The sequence below is a fragment of the Coregonus clupeaformis genome, chromosome 30, assembly GCF_020615455.1.
Source record: "Coregonus clupeaformis isolate EN_2021a chromosome 30, ASM2061545v1, whole genome shotgun sequence".
Lineage (NCBI taxonomy): Eukaryota > Metazoa > Chordata > Actinopteri > Salmoniformes > Salmonidae > Coregonus > Coregonus clupeaformis.
Window position 1 is genome coordinate 42,310,758 of NC_059221.1, and position 16,905 is coordinate 42,327,662.

At 49.4% G+C, this 16,905-nt stretch overlaps 1 protein-coding gene across 1 annotated transcript in view; it reads left to right on the forward strand.

The window, feature by feature from the left end:
• Window positions 1–16,905, forward strand: part of LOC121546180 (FYVE, RhoGEF and PH domain-containing protein 1-like) — a 187,385-nt gene that overhangs the window by 158,591 nt on the left and 11,889 nt on the right. Inside the window, exons 8-11 of the mRNA XM_041857247.2 lie at window positions 7,260–7,318; window positions 9,860–10,006; window positions 10,562–10,734; window positions 11,044–11,176. Coding sequence (XP_041713181.2) covers window positions 7,260–7,318; window positions 9,860–10,006; window positions 10,562–10,734; window positions 11,044–11,176 — 512 coding nt within the window. The remainder of the gene's footprint in view (window positions 1–7,259; window positions 7,319–9,859; window positions 10,007–10,561; window positions 10,735–11,043; window positions 11,177–16,905) is intronic.

The window sequence follows — 16,905 nt, forward strand, 5'->3', positions numbered from 1 at the left end:
TGATCATCCTTGAGATGTTTCTACAACTTGATTGGAGTCCACCTGTGGTAAATTCAATTGATTGGACATGATTTGGAAAGGCTCACATCTGTCTATATAAATTCAGAACAGCGCCGGAGAAGATGGCTGCCGTTTTACAGCCCTCTAACCAATTGTACTATTATGTGTGTTTTTCCGCGTTATTTGTAATTTATTTTGTACATAATGTTTCTGCCATCGTCTCTTATAACCAAAAAGAGCTTCTGGATATCAGGACAGCGATTACTCACCTCGTATTGGACGAAGATTTTTTCTTCAACGAGGTGGCCGCGAAGGATATCATACAGACACCCGACAAGGCCCAAATCCCCGTCATTCGCGTGAAGAAGAGACAGAGATATCGTGGACGCAGATCGGGGTGCCTTGTAAGGATCCGACGGCGAGCGAGTAAACGGCCTCTTCCATCAATCCTATTAGCCAACGTTCAATCTTTTGAAAATAAAGTGGACGATTTAAGATTACGGTTATCCTACCAACGGGACATTAAAAACTGTAATATATTATGTTTCACCGAGTCGTGGCTGAACGACAACAATGATAACATTCAGCTAGCAGGCTATACGCTACATCGGCAGGACAGAACGGCTGACTCCGGTAAGACAAGGGGCGGCGGTCTGTGTATATTTGTAAACAACAGCTGGTGCACAAAACCAAATACTAAGGAAGTCTCGAGGTTTTGCTCACCTGAGGTAGAGTATCTTATGATAAGCTGTAGACCACACTATTTACCAAGAGAGTTTTCATCTATATTTTTCATAGCTGTCTATTTACCACCACAAACCAATGCTGGCATTAAGATTGCACTGAATGAGTTGTACAAGGCCATTAATCAACAGGAAAACGCTCATCCAGATGCAGCGCTCCTAGTGGCCGGGGACTTTAATGCAGGGAAACTTAAATCCGTTCTACCTAATTTCTACCAGCATGTTAAATGTGCAACCAGAGGGAAAAAAACTCAAGACCACCTTTACTCCACACACAGAGACGCATACAAAGCTCTCCCTCGCCCTCCATTTGGCAAATCTGACCATATCTCTATCCTCCTGATTCCTGCTTATAAGCAAAAACTAAAGCAGGAAGCACCAGTGACTCGGTTAATAAAAAAGTGGTCAGATGACGCAGATGCTAAGCTACAGGACTGTTTTGCTAGCACAGACTGGAACATGTTCCGGGATTCTTCAGACAGCATTGAGGAGTACACCACATCAGTCACTGGCTTCATCAATAAGTGCATCGATGATGTCGTCCCCACAGTGACCGTACGTACATACCCCAACCAGAAGCCATGGATTACAGGAAACATCCGCACTGAGCTAAAGGGTAGAGCTGCCGCTTTTGGGGAGCGGGACTCTAACCCGGACGCTTATAAGAAATCCCGCTATGACCTCCGACGAACCATCAAACAGGAAAAGAGTCAATACAGGTCTAAGATTGAATCGTACTACACTGGCTCTGACGCTCGTCGGATGTGGCAGGGCTTGAAAACTATTACAGACTACAAAGGGAAGCACAGCCGCGAGCTGCCCAGTGACACAAGCCTACCAGACAAGCTAAACCACTTCTATGCTCGCTTCGAGGCAAGCAACACTGAAGCATGCATGAGAGCACCAACTGTTCCGGATGACTATGTGATCACGCTCTCCGTAGCCGATGTGAGTTAGACTTTTAAGCAGGTCAACATTCACAAGGCCGCAGGGCCAGACGGATTACCAGGACGTGTACTCCGAGCATGTGCTGACCAACTGGCAAGTGTCTTCACTGACATTTTCAACATGTCCCTGACTGAGTCTGTAATACCAACATGTTTCAAGCAGACCACCATAGTCCCCGTGCCCAAGGACTCTAAGATAACCTGCCTAAATGACTACCGACCCGTAACAATGACGTCTGTAGCCATGAAGTGCTTTGAAAGGCTGGTCATGGCTCACATCAACAGCATTATCCCAGAAACCCTAGACCCACTCCAATTTGCATACCGCCCCAACAGATCCACAGATGATGCAATCTCTATTGCACTCCACACTGCCCTTTCCCACCTGGACAAGAGGAACACCTACGTGAGAATGCTATTCATCGACTACAGCTCAGCATTCAACACCATAGTGCCCTCTAAGCTCATCACTAAGCTAAGGATCCTGGGACTAAACACCTCCCTCTGCAACTGGATCCTGGACTTCCTGACGGGCCGCCCCCAGGTGGTAAGGGTAGGTAACAACACATCTGCCACACTGATCCTCAACACGGGGGCCCCTCAGGGGTGCGTGCTCAGTCCCCTCCTGTACTCTCTGTTCACCCATGACTGCATGGCCAGGCACGACTCCAACACCATCATTAAGTTTGCCGACGACACAACAGTGGTAGGCCTGATCACCGACAACGATGAGACAGCCTATAGGGAGGAGGTCAGAGATCTGGCCGTGTGGTGCCAGGACAACAACCTCTCCCTCAACGTGACCAAGACAAAGGGGATGATTGTGGACTACAGGAAAAAAAGAGGACTGAGCACGCCCCCATTCTCATCGACGGGGCTGTAGTGGAACAGGTTGAGAGCTTCAAGTTCCTTGGTGTCCACATCACCAACGAACTATCATGGTCCAAACACACCAAGACAGTCATGAAGAGGGCACGACAAAGCCTATTCCCCCTCAGGAGACTAAAAAGATTTGGCATGGGTCCTCAGATCCTCAAAAAATTCTACAGCTGCACCATCGAGAGCATCCTGACTGGTTGCATCACCGCCTGGTATGGCAACTGCTTGGCCTCCGACCGCAAGGCACTACAGAGGGTAGTGCGTACGGCCCAGTACATCACTGGGGCAAAGCTTCCTGCCATCCAGGACCTCTATACCAGGCGGTGTCAGAGGAAGGCCCTCAAAATTGTCAAAGACTCCAGCCACCCTAGTCATAGACTGTTCTCTCTGCTACCGCACGGCAAGCGGTACCGGAGTGCCAAGTCTAGGTCCAAAAGACTTCTCAACAGCTTCTACCCCCAAGCCATAAGACTCCTGAACAGCTAATCATGGCTACCCGGACTATTTGCACTGCCCCCCCACCCCATCCTTTTACGCTGCTGCTACTCTGTTAAGTATTTATGCATAGTCACTTTAACTCTACCCACATGTACATATTACCTCAACTACCTCAACTAGCCGGTGCCCCCGCACATTGACTCTGCAACGGTACCCCCCTGTATATATAGCCTCCCTACTGTCACTTTATTTTACTTCTGCTCTTTTTTTTCTCAACACTTTTTTTTGTTGTTGTTTTATTTTTACTTTTTTGTTTAAAATAAATGCACTGTTGGTTAAGGGCTGTAAGTAAGCATTTCACTGTAATGTCTGCACCTGTTGTATTCGGCGCATGTGACCAATAAAATTTGATTTGATTTGATATAAGGTCCCACAGTTGACAGTGCATGTCAGAGCAAAAACCAAGCCATGAGGTCGAAGAAATTGTCCGTAGAGCTCAGAGACAGGATTGTGTCGAGACACAGATCTGGGGAAGGGTACCAAACAATTTACTGCAGCATTGAAGGTCCCCAAGAACACAGTGGCCTCCATCATTTTTAAATGGAAGAAGTTTGGAACCACCAAGACTCTTCCTAGAGCTGGCCGCCCGGCCAAACTGAGCAATCGGTGGAGAAGGACCTTGGTCAGGGAGGTGACCAAGAACCCGATGGTCACTCTGACAGAGCTCCAGAGTTCCTCTGTGGAGATGGGAGAACCTTCCAGAAGGACAACCATCTCTGCAGCACTCCACCAATCAGGCCTTTATGGTAGAGTGGCCAGATGGAAGCCACTCCTCAGTAAAAGGCACATGACAGCCCGCTTGGAGTTTGCCAAATGGCACCTAAAGAACTCAGACAATGAGAAACAAGATTCTCTGGTCTGATGAAACCAATATTGAACTCTTTGGCCTGAATGCCAAGCGTCAAGTCTGGAGGAAACCTGGCACCATCCCTACGGTGAAGCATGGTGGTGGCAGCATCATGCTGTGGGGATGTTTTTCAGCAGCAGGGACTGGGAGACTAGTCAGGATTCAGGGAAAGATGAACAGAGCAAAGTACAGAGAGATCCTTGATGAAAACTTGCTCCAGAGTGCTCAGGACCTCAGACTGGGGTGAAGGTTTATCTTCCAACAGGACAACGACCCTAAGCACACAGCCAAGACAAGTCTCTGAATGTACTTGAGTGGCCCAGCCAGAGCCCGGACTTGAACCCGATCGAACATCTCTGGCTAACACCTAACTCTTGAAGTCTTCCTGATTTCAGAGTCTGGAATGGCTCTTTGATGTTGTTGGCTCAATGCATCGGTAATGAAGAGGGCTGCGCTTTTACTGGTTGGCTCTCCTCTGTGTCTTTCTCACTCAATCACCCACAGCCACACAGAGCCCCTGAGCCCCGCCTCCTTCTATTACAATGGTTGGATTTTTAAAATCCAAACAATGAGAGGTCTCAGTCACACTAGAATACTTGCAAGTAGGCCTCCCGAGTGGTGCAGCTTTCTAAGGCACTGCATCGCAGTGCTTGAGGTGTCACTACAGACCTGGGTTCGATCCCAGGCTGTGTCACAGCCAGCCGTGCCCAGGAGACCCATGAGGCGCTGCACAACTGGCCCAGCGTCGTCCGGATTAGGCGAAGGTTTGGCAGGCCGGGATTTCCTTGTCCTATCGTGCTCTAGCGACTCCTTGTGGCGGGCCAGGGCACCAGCTGGACGGTGGTTCCTCCGAGTTGCAGCGATGGGACAAGACTATGACTACCAATTGGGGAGAAAAAGGGGTAAAAAATAAATAACTTGCAAGTATTCTGGTGGACTTCATGCGCTGGTGGCTGGAGAAGATAGCTTGCTTTCCATTTTCCAACCAATGTTTCTCATACCCCTGATTGGTCATCAACGGTTACTGGTCTTGGAACGTGTTGCCACAGTTTGCCATTGAATCCAATTGAATCTTGAAAAAAAAAACCTCTGGCGAACTGTTTGTCACTGGTGGCAATAAATATTATTGTTGCCAAAGGTTTGCTGCAGATTCACCACTAGTGGCAAACATTTGCAAACTTCTGGCAACATTTTGTGGCACACTATTTCGTTTGCAGCAAATTAGACACAAACTTGCGGGAAGTTTGCCGCAACAAATTCATTTTTGTAAGGGCTAGCAATGTCAGTCTAATATCAATCTAAAACAGTGGCGGCTCCTGAAAAAATTCTCAGGGGGGGCAATTTTTCTGATGATTTAGGTGACCTACACACATTTTAAAAAAGATATGTCCAGCAACAACATGAAGACAGGGGCAGCATATAAGTCAATACCAGAAGCATTTATTGACTGATCTCAAAAGTGTTGGCTTACCAGGGTTGGTGGAGCCCTCAGTTTCATCTTTGCCTCGCAAAGCTAACTCAAACACTCCGCAAAACTTCACACACTGGATTAGCCGGCTGAGGATGTGGCGGTTCTTGCTAATGTCGTAGTAAATATATTTGTTATAGTGAATATGGAATATGATATGTTGAGTAAAATGTTGTGCTAAGATCTATTTAGGTCAGGAGCTGGTTATAAGTTCTGTTCCTATCCAATAACAATGGACAAAAGGGTCCTATCTTGTCAGCCTTGTCAGTTTCAGTTCTCCAGTAAACTTGTGATTATCAACACTAACCTCATCGTTGTGGCGGCGGACAGCTAGCCTGTATCCCTCATCCAGTTGAGTGGGAATGTTCACTCTCCCCAAAGCAGACCATCTCAAACAGCTATCCATGTGGGTCTTTGACAGCTCATGTTTCTTAATCTTTCCTGAAAGATGGTGCATGGCCGTTACACACCAGTCGCTGTCCAAGCGGTGCTGTCTGCCGTGCCGCCTTCAGGGTGAAAGAGTAAGCAGGGGGTAGCAGAAGACTGCATTAGCTACATCGCAGCCTGCTAGCCAGGTTTTTCGTTCGTACCAATTTTTGGAAAATCCTCGGGTGTAGGACTTCCCCCCTTTAGTAGAAACCTGTTGAATTATTAAATTTGGTCTGGGAGGTCCTAATTGTTTCGTTGCCAATTTATCTTCATTTGTTCGCCGACAAAAAGGAACTTCTTTCAAAGACACAATCGAGTTGCACTGAAGCCTAGCCATTTTGATAGTAGTAGTGAATTGATTGACGCTGCTACCCGCTCTTTTCTTAGTTACGTTCATGGTTATGTTACGTATGACGAAAGCGCGTAAGTGCAAGCCCTCAGAAACCCATAGAGATTGTATTGAAAGCTCTGATATTTGAAAAAATAGATTTTACATGGGAGTCTATGACAGACTTCTGGGCGATTTTCAACCTGACTGAAATCGCCCCAAAAGGGGGGGCCATTTGAAGCACGACTTTAGCCTGATTGGACATTTAGTGGCACTGTGGCAGATCAGACGTCTAGATTACAACACTGATAACTACTGTTGCCGTGATATAATTGATTAGAAAAAAAATCCCTTCCTTTTCCCGTTTGGCAGTGCGTCGCCCATATCGCCCTATTGAACACACCGCCCCTGATCTAAAAACAGCTTAAATTATGTATTCCTATTTAAAAATATTTTTATATATAGACAAATATATGGTAAAGAAAGAGTGTTCTCTTTTCAGTCTTTTCAGTCTTATGAATCAGTAGGTAGTCAGCAGGTAGTCACCATCAAAAACACCGTCCTTAGAGAGAGATTCTGAGGTAATACATTTGCACGGACTGAGCGAGCGCTTATGAGGTGAAGTAGAACTAGAACTGCCCGCATCTTCCATGACTGCTACGAGGTAAAATAGAGCCCAGCAACCAGCATAGCAACCAGCATAGCAACCAGCATAGCAACCAGCATAGCAACCAGCATAGCAACGGACGCTTTGGTTCATTAAGTAGGCCGGTCAGAATTTTGCAAGTTCTAGCAACAGCCCTAGCAACGGAAGCTAGAGTTCATCGAATCCCATTGTGATGCATGGGGAGACACTTTTTGGCAGGTGGACACTAATTGGCTTGACAGGCCATCTTTCTAACTCTAAGTTGTCGTCCTACTGTGAAGCACTCTGAGGCTCTCTATGATATGAAAAGAGCTATACTAATAAATATATTATTATACTAATAAAATATATTATATATTATTACTTCCAATGAATTCAAGGGAAATGCAGGAAAATTAGCTCAAAGGAGCAAGTTAGTATTTGAAACCGTTTTTTTTGTTTGTCGTAACAAAGTCTCTGTTGTGTTTTTTTCAGAATCTCTGGAGTTGATCGCCACAGCTGCAGAGCACTCCAACACAGCCATCAGTAAGATGGTGAGTCCTTTCACAGTTCACACTGCAGAACCCTAGTGATGCGAAGGGTTGACTCATAACCAGTGGTGATTTTAGCACCAACAGCAGTCCCAACACCTTACCACTGCTACACCTGGCTATCAGCGGAGCCTTGTCTGGCAGCGAAACAGTTCATTCAGCCTCATTTACTGCCTTTTAAAAAAGCATAGCTGATTTAATATAGCTGATAGCCTCATTTACTGCCTTTTAAAAAACATGGCTGACTTGCTTAAACAAATGTGGTTTCTACTGACAATTGAGATGTACAAACTAAGGCATAAGGGGACGACGAGTGGATAAGTGGTAATCTGTAATTTCGATTAAGACATTAAAGAGTGAGCTAGGACGGACTGAGTCAATAGAACTATTTGTTCAGCACTTTTGAAATGTACAGCGACAGTATTCAGAAATATGGGCCGTTCTTACAGTGTTCTCCCTGTACACCAAGTCAGAACCGTAGGATAAATAAAGGGGGCATATAAGCAGACAATGAAAGCTCTTACAATATTAGATGATGACATTTCTCTAAGACAGGCTATAGGCTACATGGCATTTTTCCTATTTTGTTGCCTTACAACCTGGAATTAAAATAGATTTTTTGGGGGGGGTTTGTATAATTTGATTTACACAACATGCCTACCACTTTGAAGATGCAAAATATTTTTTATTGTGAAACAAACAAGAAATAAGACAAAAATACAGAAAACTTGAGCGTGCATAACTATTCACCCCCCCCAAAGTCAATACTTTGTAGAGCCACTTTTTGCAGCAATTACAGCTGCAAGTCTCTTGGGGTATGTCTCTATAAGCTTGGCACGTCTAGCCACTGGGATTTTTGGGCATTCTTCAAGGCAAAACTGCTCCAGCTCCTTCAAGTTGGATGGGTTCCGCTGGTGTACAGCAATCTTTAAGTCATACCACAGATTCTCAATTGGATTGAGGTCTGGGCTTTGACTAGGCCATTCCAAGACATTTAAATGTTGCCCCTTAAACCACTCGAGTGTTGCTTTAGCAGTGTGCTTAGGGTCATTGTCCTACTGGAAGGTGAACCTCCGTCCCAGTCTGAAATCTCTGGAAGACTGAAACAGGTTTCCCTCAAGAATTTCCCTGTATTTACCGCCATCAATCATTCCTTCAATTTTGACCAGTTTCCCAGTCCCTGCCAATGAAAAACATCCCCACAGATGGTGTTCTCGGGGTGATGAGAGGTGTTGGGTTTGCGACAGACATAGCGTTTCCCTTGATGGCCAAAAAGCTCAATTTTAGTCTCATCTGACCAGAGTACCTTCTTCCATATGTTTGGGGAGTCTCCCACATGCCTTTTGGCGAACACCAAATGTGTTTGGTTATTTTTTTCTTTAAGCAATGGCTTTTTTCTGCCCACTCTTCCGTAAAGCCCAGCTCTGTGGAGTGTACGGCTTAAAATGGTCCTATGGACAAATACTCCAATCTCCGCTGTGGAGCTTTGCAGCTCCTTCAGGGTTATCTTTGGTCTCTTTGTTGCCTCTCTGATTAATGCCCTCCTTGCCTGGTCTGTGAGTTTTGGTGGGCAGCCCTCTCTTGGCAGGTTTGTTGTGGTGCCATATTCTTTCAATTTTTTTATAATGGATTTAATGGTGCTCCGTGGGATGTTCAAAGTTTCAGATCTTTTTTTATAACCCAACCCTGATCTGTACTTCTCCACAACTTTGTCCCTGACCTGTTTGGAGAGCTCCCTGGTCTTCATGGTGCTGCTTGCTTGGTGGTGCCCATTGCTTAGTGGTGTTGCAGACTCTGGGGCCTTTCAGAACAGGTGTATATATACTGAGATCATGTGACAGATCATGTGACACTTAGATTGCACACAGGTGGACTTTATTTAACTAATTATGTGACTTCTAAAGGTAATTGGTTGAACCAGATGTTATTTAGGGGCTTCATAGCAAAGGGGGTGAATACAACATTTCTGTTATTTCTTTTTTAGAATTTTTTGAAACAAGTTATTTTCTTCATTTCACTTCACCAATTTGGACTGTTTTGTGTATGTCCATTACATAAAATCCAAATAAAAATCAATTTAAATTACAGGTTGTAATGCAACAAAATAGGAAAAACGCCAAGGGGGATGAATACTTTTGCAAGGCACTGTACTATCTATTTCAGGTTTTGATTCTCCTACACACCTGTGTTAAGATGTTACTATACAGATGTAGGATCTTAATTTGAGCCAGTTTGCTACAGCAGCAACAGGAAATGTGATTTATTATGTGGATTCTAATTCATGGACATTCTTGTAGGAGTTGATACATTTTTCGTTAAGGCAAATCAAGTCTGACATTTCTAAGTGGAAATTACAAACTTTGAAACCTTTTTAAAATTCAAATACACTGCAAGTTTGCATTTCCTGCCGTGCAGGAAAATTCTCAGCAAAGAAAGAGTGATCAAATTAAGGTCCTACATCTGTAGATGTGCAAACGTGCTTGTGCAAAGGTTTTTTTGGTTCTCATGCGCAGCACCTTGACATCGTGTGTGTGTAACGTACAGGAGCGTATGCGGAAGCTACTGAAGGTGTATGAGTTGCTGGGAGGAGAGGAGGACATTGTTAGCCCTACTAACGAACTCATGAAGGAGGGACATATCCTCAAACTGTCGGCCAAGAACGGCACCTCGCAGGACAGATACCTCATACTGGTGAGTGAGTCATTGTAACAGTGGGAAAATAGTGTGAAAAATAGTGTGAAAATAGTATTGTTGAACTGTTGATATATTTGGAGAACGCTGTTCACTGCTGAAATCATGTTGTGATTTATGTCATGAATCCAAAATGTAAAAATGCAACTAGGCCTACATCTCGCTCCCCTGTCTCGCCCTATCAACTCTCCCTCTCTCTCTCTCTCTCTCTCTCTCTCCTCCCCTCTCCACCACTCTCTCTCTCTGTCTCTCTCTCTCTCTCTCCTCCCCTCTCTTCACCACTCTCTCTCTCTCTCTCTCTCTCTCTCTCTCTCTCTCTCTCTCTCTCTCTCTCTCTCTCTCTCTCTCTCTCTCTCTCTCTCTCTCTCTCTCTCTCTCTCTCTCTCTCTTTCCTCCCCTCTCTTCACCACTCTCTCTCTCTCTCTCTCTCTGTCTCTCTCTCTCTCTCTCTCTCTCTCTCTCTCTCTCTCTCTCTCTCTCTCTCTCTCTCTCTCTCTTTCTCTTTCTCTCTCTCTCATCTCTCTACCTCTTCCCCCCACCCCTCTCTCTCTGCAGTTCAATGATAGGTTATTGTACTGCGTCCCTAAGCTGAGGTTGATTGGTCAGAAGTTTGGGGTGAGAGCCAGGATCGATGTGGATGGGATGGAGCTGAAGGAGAGCAGCAGCCTTAACGTCCCCAGAACCTTCCTGGTGTCAGGAAAACAACGATCACTAGAACTACAGGCCAGGTGATGAGGGCAGCGGATGATCTTCCTCTATCTTGAATTACAGGGTTTTGAGTAGTTTACAATATAATTAAAATAAATAAATAATTAGTCATTTAGCAGACGCTCTTATCCAGAGCGACTTACAGGAGCAATTAGGGTTAAGTGCCTTGCTCAAGGGCACAGACAGATTTTTCACCTAGTCGGTTCGGGGATTAGAACCAGCGACCTTTCGGTTACTGGCACAACGCTCTTAACCACTAAGCTACCTGCCGCCCGATGAATGAATTGCAATTAATATTTAGCTCAAAGCCATTTGTTTACTGTGAGTAGGACTGAAGAAGAGAAGAGAGATTGGATCCAGGCTATCCAGGCCACGATTCAAAGACATGAACAGACGCTAGCGACATTCCACCATCTCAGCTGTTCTCTCCGAGACGAGGACTACACTCCTCCCAACTCTCCTGTAAGATACTACACTACCCATAACCCCTAGGACTACACTACCCCTAACCCCTAGCCCCTAACCCCTAGTCCCTAACCCCTAGTCCCTAACCCCTAGTCCCTAACCCCTAGGACTACACTCCTCCCAACTCACCTGTAGGATACTACACTACCCATAACCCCTAGCCCCTAACCCCTAGCCCCTAACCCCTAGTCCCTAACCCCTAGTCCCTAACCCCTAGTCCCTAACCCCTAGCCCCTAACCCCTAGTCCCTAACCCCTAGGACTACACTCCTCCCAACTCACCTGTAAGATACTATACTACCCATAGCCCCTAGCCCCTAGTCCCTAACCCTTAGCCCCTAACCCCTAGTCCCTAACCCCTAGTCCCTAACCCCTAGCCCCTAACCCCTAGTCCCTAACCCCTAGGACTACACTCCTCCCAACTCACCTGTAAGATACTATACTACCCATAGCCCCTAGCCCCTAGTCCCTAACCCTTAGCCCCTAACCCCTAGTCCCTAACCCCTAGCCCCTAGCCCCTAGTCCCTAACCCCTAACCCCTAGTCCCTAACCCCTAGTCCCTAACCCCTAGCCCCTAGTCCCTAACCCCTAGCCCCTAACCCCTAGTCCCTAGCCCCTAGCCCCTAGCCCCTAACCCCTAGGACTACACTCCTCCCAACTCACCTGTAAGATACTATTGATACTACTAACCCTAACCCCTAGCCTCTAACCCAAGCATAACCCCTAACACCAGCATAGCCCCTAGCCCCTAGCCTCTAACCCCAGCATTACCCCTAGTCTCTAACACCAGCATAACCCCTAGCCCCAGCATAACCCCTAGCCCCTAACCCCTAGCCCCAGCATAACCCCTAGCCCCTAGCCTCTAATCCCAGCATAACCCCTAGCCCCTAACCCCTAGTCCCTAGCCCCTAGCCCCTAGCCCCTAACCCCTAGGACTACACTCCTCCCAACTCACCTGTAAGATACTACTGATACTACTAACCCTAACCCCTAGCCTCTAACCCCAGCATAACCCCTAGCCCCTAGCCTCTAACCCCAGCATAACCCCTAGCCCATAGCCCCTAACCCCAGCATAACCCCTAGCCTCTAACCCCAGCATAACCCCTAGCCCCTAGCCTCTAACCCCAGCATAACCCCTAGCCTCTAACCCCAGCATAACCCCTAGCCCCTAGCCTCTAACCCCAGCATAACCCCCTAACCCCTAGCCTCTAACCCCAGCATAACCCCTAGCCCCTAGCCTCTAACCCCAGCATAACCCCTAGCCTCTAACCCCAGCATAACCCCTAGCCCCTAGCCTCTAACCCCAGCATAACCCCTAACCCCTAGCCTCTAACCCCAGCATAACCCCTAGCCCCTAGCCTCTAACCCCAGCATAACCCCTAGCCTCTAACCCCAGCATAACCCCTAGCCCCTAGCCTCTAACCCCAGCATAACCCCTAGCCCCTAGCCTCTAACCCCAGCATAACCCCCTAGCCCCTAGCCTCTAACCCCAGCATAACCCCTAGCCTCTAACCCCAGCACAACCCCTAGCCCCTAGCCTCTAACCCCTAACCCCTAGCCTCTAACCCCAGCATAACCCCCTAACCCCTAGCCTCTAACCCCAGCATAACCCCTAACCCCTAGCCCCTAGCCTCTAACCCCAGCATAACCCCTAGCCCCTAGCCTCTAACCCCTAGCCCCTAGCCTCTAACCCCAGCGTAACCCCTAGCCTCTAGCCTCTAACCCCAGCATAACCCCTAGCCCCTAGCCCCTAGTCCCTAGCCCCTAGCCCCTAGCCCCTAACCCCTAGGACTACACTCCTCCCAACTCACCTGTAAGATACTACTGATACTACTAACCCTAACCCCTAGCCTCTAACCCAAGCATAACCCCTAACCCCAGCATAACCCCTAGCCCCTAGCCTCTAACCCCAGCATAACCCCTAGCCCCTAGCCTCTAACCCCAGCATAACCCCTAGCCCCTAGCCTCTAACCCCAGCATAACCCCTAGCCCCTAGCCTCTAACCCCAGCATAACCCCTAGCCTCTAACCCCAGCATAACCCATAACCCCTAGCCTCTAACCCCAGCATAACCCCTAGCCCCTAGCCCCTAGCCTCTAACCCCAGCATTACCCCTAGCCCCTAGCCTCTAACCCCAGCATAACCCCTAGCCTCTAACCCCAGCATAACCCCTAGCCCCTAGCCTCTAACCCCAGCATAACCCCTAGCCCCTAGCCTCTAACCCCAGCATAACCCCCTAGCCTCTAGCCTCTAACCCCAGCATAACCCCTAGCCCCTAGCCTCTAACCCCAGCATAACCCCTAGCCCCTAGCCTCTAACCCCAGCATAACCCCTAGCCCCTAGCCTCTAACCCCAGCATAACCCCTAGCCTCTAACCCCAGCATAACCCCTAGCCCCTAGCCTCTAACCCCAGCATAACCCCTAGCCTCTAACCCCAGCATAACCCCTAGCCCCTAGCCTCTAACCCCAGCATAACCCCTAGCCTCTAACCCCAGCATAACCCCTAGCCCCTAGCCTCTAACCCCAGCATAACCCCTAGCCTCTAACCCCAGCATAACCCCTAGTCTCTAACACCATTATAACCCCTAGCCCCAGCATAACCCCTAGCCCCTAACCCCTAGCCCCAGCATAACCCCTAGCCCCTAACCCCTAGCCCCAGCATAACCCCTAGCCCCTAGTCTCTAACCCCAGCATAACCCCTAGCCTCTAACCCCAGCATAACCCCTAACCCCTAGCCTCTAACCCCAGCATAACCCCTAGCCCCTAGCCTCTAACCCCAGCATAACCCCCTAGCCTCTAACCCCAGCATAACCCCTAGCCTCTAACCCCTAGCCCTAACCCTAGCCCCTAGCCTCTAACCCCAGCATAACCCCTAGCCCCTAGCCTCTAACCCCAGCATAACCCCTAACCCCTAGCCCCAGCATAACCCCTAGCCCCTAGCATCTAACCCCAGCATAACCCCTAGCCCCAGCATAACCCCTAGCCCCTAGCCTCTAACCCCAGCATAACCCCTAACCCCTAGCCTCTAACTCCAGCATAACCCCTAGCCCCTAGCCTCTAACCCCAGCATAACCCCTAGCCTCTAACCCCAGCATAACCCCTAGCCCCTAGCCTCTAACCCCAGCATAACCCCTAGCCCCTAGCCTCTAACCCCAGCATAACCCCTAGCCCCTAGCCTCCTAACCCAGCATAACCCCTAGCCTCTAACCCCAGCATAACCCCTAGCCCCTAGCCTCTAACCCCAGCATAACCCCTAGCCCTAACCCCTAGTCCCTAGCCCCTAGCCCCTAGCCCCTAACCCCTAGGACTACACTCCTCCCAACTCACCTGTAAGATACTACTGATACTACTAACCCTAACCCCTAGCCTCTAACCCCAGCATAACCCCTAGCCTTAGCCTCTAACCCCAGCATAACCCCTAGCCCCTAGCCCCTAACCCCAGCATAACCCCTAGCCCCTAGCCTCTAACCCCAGCATAACCCCTAGCCCCTAGCCCCTAACCCCATTATAACCCCTAACCCCTAGCCTCTAACCCCAGCATAACCCCTAGCCCCTAGCCCCTAACCCCAGCATAACCCCTAGCCTCTATCCCCAGCATAACCCCTAGCCCCTAGCCTCTAACCCCAGGATAACCCCTAGCCTCTAACCCCAGCATAACCATTAGCCTCTAACCCCTAGCCCCAGCATAACCCCCTAGCCCCTAGCCTCTAACCCCAGCATAACCCCTAGCCTCTAACCCCAGCATAACCCCTCTAACCCCAGCATAACCCCTAGCCCCTAGCCTCTAACCCCAGCATAACCCTAGCCCCTAGCCTCTAACCCCAGCATAACCCCTAGCCCCTAGTCTCTAACCCCAGCATAACCCCTAACCCCTAGTCTCTAACCCCTAGCCCCTAACCCCTAGCCCCTAGTCTCTAACCCCAGCATAACCCCTAACCCCTAGCCTCTAACCCCAGCATAACCCCTAGCCTCTAACCCCAGCATAACCCCTAGCCTCTAACCCCAGCATAACCCCTAGCCTCTAACCCCAGCATAACCCCTAGCCCCTAGCCTCTAACCCCAGCATAACCCCTAGCCCCTAGCCTCTAACCCCAGCATAACCCCTAGCCTCTAACCCCAGCATAACCCCTAGCCCCTAGCCTCTAACCCCAGCATAACCCCTAGCCCCTAGCCTCTAACCCCAGCATAACCCCTAGCCTCTAACCCCAGCATAACCCCTAGCCCCTAGCCTCTAACCCCAGCATAACCCCTAGTCTCTAACACCAGCATAACCCCTAGCCCCTAGCCTCTAACCCCAGCATAACCCCTAGCCCATAGCCTCTAACCCCAGCATAACCCCTAGCCCCTAGCCTCTAACCCCAGCATAACCCCTAACCCCTAGCCTCTAACCCCAGCATAACCCCTAGCCCCTAGCCTCTAACCCCAGCATAACCCCTAGTCTCTAACCCCAGCATAACCCCTAACCCCTAGCCTCTAACCCCAGCATAGCCCCTAGCCCCTAGCCTCTAACCCCAGCATAACCCCTAGCCCCTAGCCTCTAACCCCAGCATAGCCCCTAGCCTCTAACCCCAGCATAACCCATAACCCCTAGCCTCTAACCCCAGCATAACCCCTAGCCTCTAACCCCAGCATAACCCCTAGCCTCTAACCCCAGCATAACCCCTAGCCCCTAGCCTCTAACCCCAGCATAGCCCCTAGCCTCTAACCCCAGCATAACCCCTAGCCCCTAGCCTCTAACCCCAGCATAGCCCCTAGCCTCTAACCCCAGCATAACCCCTAGCCTCTAACCCCAGCATAACCCCTAGCCCCTAGCCTCTAACCCCAGCATAACCCCTAGCCCCTAGCCTCTAACCCCAGCATAGCCCCTAGCCCCTAGCCTCTAACCCCAGCATAACCCCTAACCCCTAGCCTCTAACCCCAGCATAACCCCTAGCCCCTAGCCTCTAACCCCAGCATAACCCCTAGCCCCTAGCCTCTAACCCCAGCATAACCCCTAGCCTCTAACCCCAGCATAACCCCTAGCCCCTAGCCTCTAACCCCAGCATAACCCCTAGCCTCTAACCCCAGCATAACCCCTAGCCCCTAGCCTCTAACCCCAGCATAACCCCTAGCCTCTAACCCCAGCATAACCCCTAGCCCCTAGCCTCTAACCCCAGCATAACCCCTAGCCCCTAGCCTCTAACCCCAGCATAACCCCTAGCCCCTAGCGTCTAACCCCAGCATAACCCCTAGCCCCTAGCCTCTAACCCCAGCATAACCCCTAGCCCCTAGCCTCTAACCCCAGCATAACCCCTAGCCTCTAACCCCAGCATAACCCATAACCCCTAGCCTCTAACCCCAGCATAACCCCCTAGCCCCTAGCCTCTAACCCCAGCATTACCCCTAGCCCCTAGCCTCTAACCCCAGCATAACCCCTAGCCTCTAACCCCAGCATAACACCTAGCCCCTAGCCTCTAACCCCAGCATAACCCCTAGCCCCTAGCCTCTAACCCCAGCATAAACCCTAGCCTCTAGCCTCTAACCCCAGCATAACCCCTAGCCCCTAGCCTCTAACCCCAGCATAACCCCTAGCCCCTAGCCTCTAACCCCAGCATAACCCCTAGCCCCTAGCCTCTAACCCCAGCATAACCCCTAGCCTCTAACCCCAGCATAACCCCCTAGCCCCTAGCCTCTAACCCCAGCATAACCCCTAGCCTCTAACCCCAGCATAACCCCTAGCCCCTAGCCT